At 40.8% G+C, this 3,132-nt stretch overlaps 1 protein-coding gene across 1 annotated transcript; it reads right to left on the reverse strand.

Moving 5' to 3' along the window:
- Nucleotides 1–2,042: 2,042 nt before the first annotated feature.
- LOC125353707 (chromobox protein homolog 3-like) lies at nt 2,043–2,601 on the reverse strand. Its single transcript, XM_048349364.1, has one exon. The coding sequence runs from the start codon at nt 2,526–2,528 to the stop codon at nt 2,043–2,045; it is 486 nt and encodes a 161-aa protein (XP_048205321.1). The 5' UTR covers nt 2,529–2,601.
- Between the last annotated feature and the right edge of the window lie 531 nt (nt 2,602–3,132).

Raw genomic sequence — 3,132 nt, forward strand, 5'->3', positions numbered from 1 at the left:
ACAGAATACTGCTCAAGATATAATAATACTATATTAGATTATGTATGTTTGTTGGGAGGAATGAGGATTATTATTATTATTATTTTTTTTTTTTTGCCAGTCCTAGGCCTTGGACTCAGGGCCTGACCACTGTCCTGGCTTCTCTTTGCTCAAGGCTAGCACTCTGCCACTTGAGCCACAGCACCACTTCTGGCCATTTTCTATATATGCAGTGCTGAGGAATCAAACCCAGGGCTTCATGTATACGAGTCAAGCACTCTTGCCACTAGGCCATATTCCCAGCCCCAAGATTATCTTTTATTATAAGGTATTTAAACTGTGAATGACAGTGAAGTGCCAGTGTCTCAAGCCTGTAATCCATAGCTACTCAGGAAGCTGAGATCTGAGGATTGCTGTTCAAAGCAAGCCCAGGCAAGAAAGTCCTGAGACTCTTATCTCCATTAACCACCAGAAAATGGGAAGTGGTGCTATGGCCCAAGTGGTAGAGCCTAGCCTGAACTAAAGATGAAGAGCTCAGGGACAGCACCCAGGCTGAGAGTTCAATCCCCATGACTAACCAAAAAAACTAAAAATATGAGAGCTGGGAATGTGACTTAGTGGTAGAGTAGCATACATGAAGCCCTGGGTTCGATTCCTCAGTACCACATAAACAGAAAAGGCCAGAAGTAGTACTGTGCCTCAAATGGTGCTAGCCTTGAGCAAAAAGAAGCTCAGGGACAGTGCCCAGGCCCTGAGTTCAAGCCCCAGGAGTGGCAAAAAAAAAAAAAAAAAACACAACAAAAACTAAGTATGAGACCAGGTGCTGGTGGCTCAAGCCTGTAATCCTAGCTATTCAGGAGCCTGAGATGTAAGAATTATGGTTTAAAGTCAGCCAAGGCAAGACAGGAAAATCCCTAAGATTCTTATCTCCAATTAGTTACCAAAAGAGCTGGAAGTAGGGATATGGCTCAAGTGGTAGAGCACTAAGCAAAAAGAGCACAGGGCTGTGTTCAAGCCTCAGGACTGGCACCAAAATTTAAAGTATGAGTATACATGAGGTGCAGTACAGTTCAAGTAGTAAAACACTTGTCTTTCAAGAATGAAGCACTGAGTTAAATCTCCAATACCACCAAAACAAAATTTCTTTTAATAAAAAAGCTAGGTGGGGACTGTGGACATGTCATAGTGGTAGAGTGCTTGCCTTACATGCATGAAGCCCTGGGTTCAATTCCTCAGCACCACATAAACAGAAAAAGCTGGAAGTGGCGCTGTGGCTCAAGAGGTAGAATAGCTAGCCTTGAGCAAAAAGAAGCCAAGGACAGTGCACAGGGCCTGAGTCCATGCCCCAGGACTGGCAAAAAAAAAAAAAGCTAGTTGGGTGGCTCGCATCTGCAACCCTAGCTATTCAGGAGGCTGAGGTCTGGAGATCACAATTAGATACCAGAGTGGGCAGAAAAGTCCCTGACTCTTATCTCTAGTCAACCAACAAAATGCTGCAGCTGAAGGCACCACCAAAAAGCCAAAAAGTTAAAAAACTACAAGAAGAAGAAGAAATGGTCAGATTCAGCAAGCAGAAAATGAGTAAGAGCATAGTTGCTAAATTTGGGAGCCACTAAAACATTGTTCAGTTAGGTTAATAACTGGAGGAAGAAAGTCCAGGATAGTCTTTGACATAACAATTAAAGACAAGTTATTCTGATAAGTAATGGCTGGGAAATTTCCATATTGTTTAGAAAAACCTGTTCAACACTGAGGAAATATACCCTGGTATCAAATGTTCTTTTCTGATAAAGGAAGCAACTACAGAAAGTTTTTATTTGTAGCCAGCATATCAAACTTAATTTTCATTAGTTTTTTTAATTTTATGTATTTTATTTATGTGGTACTAAAGGAATCAAACCCAGGGCCTCATGCATGCTAGGCCAACACTCTACCACGTAAGCCACATTCCCAGACCAATTTTCATTAGAATATAATTCTTGTTCACACAATTAATTCAAAACCCATGACTCAGATTTTATATGTATACATAAGTATATATTTCAAAATTAATGCTTCATCATCTAAATCCAAGTTAGATTTTTTTCATAAAAAGCAATTACAACTTGAGGACACTTAACATATGCCTCTTTCGCCAGCACCAGGTCATTCTTATTTGAATTTTTCCATTTTATGACAAACATCAGCTCTCCAAAAATGTTGGTGGCACCGAGTATTTGTTCAGCCTTCAGGCCCCGGGCAAAACCATTTGCATCTCTTTTCTTCTTGGATTTCCTAGCATCAGATTTACTTTCTGATACAGATTTCCTTTTTGCACCATTCTTTCCTTCACCAGCTTTTTGAGAATCAAAAAATGCTTTCACTAATTTTGGACAATGTAAATTTTCTTCAGGTTCCCACGAATTGTCAGCATCTGAGTATCCTTTCCACTTCAGCAGATACTTCACCTTCCCGTTCTCTACTCGTCGATCTAATACTTTTTTCACCTCATATTCTTCAGGATCTTCCTCTTCAACTTTTATGCTCTTTCCATTCCATTTCTTTTCCATTTTTTTTCCAATGTGATTTTCTTGGAAGGTAGTTTTAATTGCAAACCTGGATTCTGCAGTGCTTCTCAATGCACTTTCAGCACCTGCAATGAATACACATTACTCTCGTGTTGTGTTGACCATCAGGGAGCCTATGGTTGTATCATGACTGGAGGTTTATGGACCTTGGGAAATTGTTCAGGGGTTCTAGCACAGATATGCAGCTATGAGTATACCCTTGATGGAAGAACGATCTTCCCATTGGGGAAGGTTGTCCTCCTCTTTGGAGAAAAGTGTCCTCTTTGACTAAGTGTGCAGCTTTGGGATGAACCTGTGGGGGAAAAGGGGACACCTACCTAGCCAGCCAGAGAAGCAACCCTGACAAATGTCACATGCAGTAAGGTCACCATCAAATCCTAGATTTATGGATATTTCTGTACCTTTGTCTCAATTATCTGCTTAATTAATAGTACTTTTTATTATTTTTTTAAAGGTAGACATCATGACTCTAGTGGGATCATTGTTCAAAAACAACCTGGGGGGCTGGGGATATAGCCTAGTGGCAAGAGTGCCTGCCTCATATACACGAGGCCCTAGGTTCGATTCCCCAGCACCACATATACAG

This window comes from Perognathus longimembris, chromosome 6 (genome assembly GCF_023159225.1).
Source record: "Perognathus longimembris pacificus isolate PPM17 chromosome 6, ASM2315922v1, whole genome shotgun sequence".
Taxonomy (NCBI): Eukaryota; Metazoa; Chordata; class Mammalia; order Rodentia; family Heteromyidae; genus Perognathus; species Perognathus longimembris.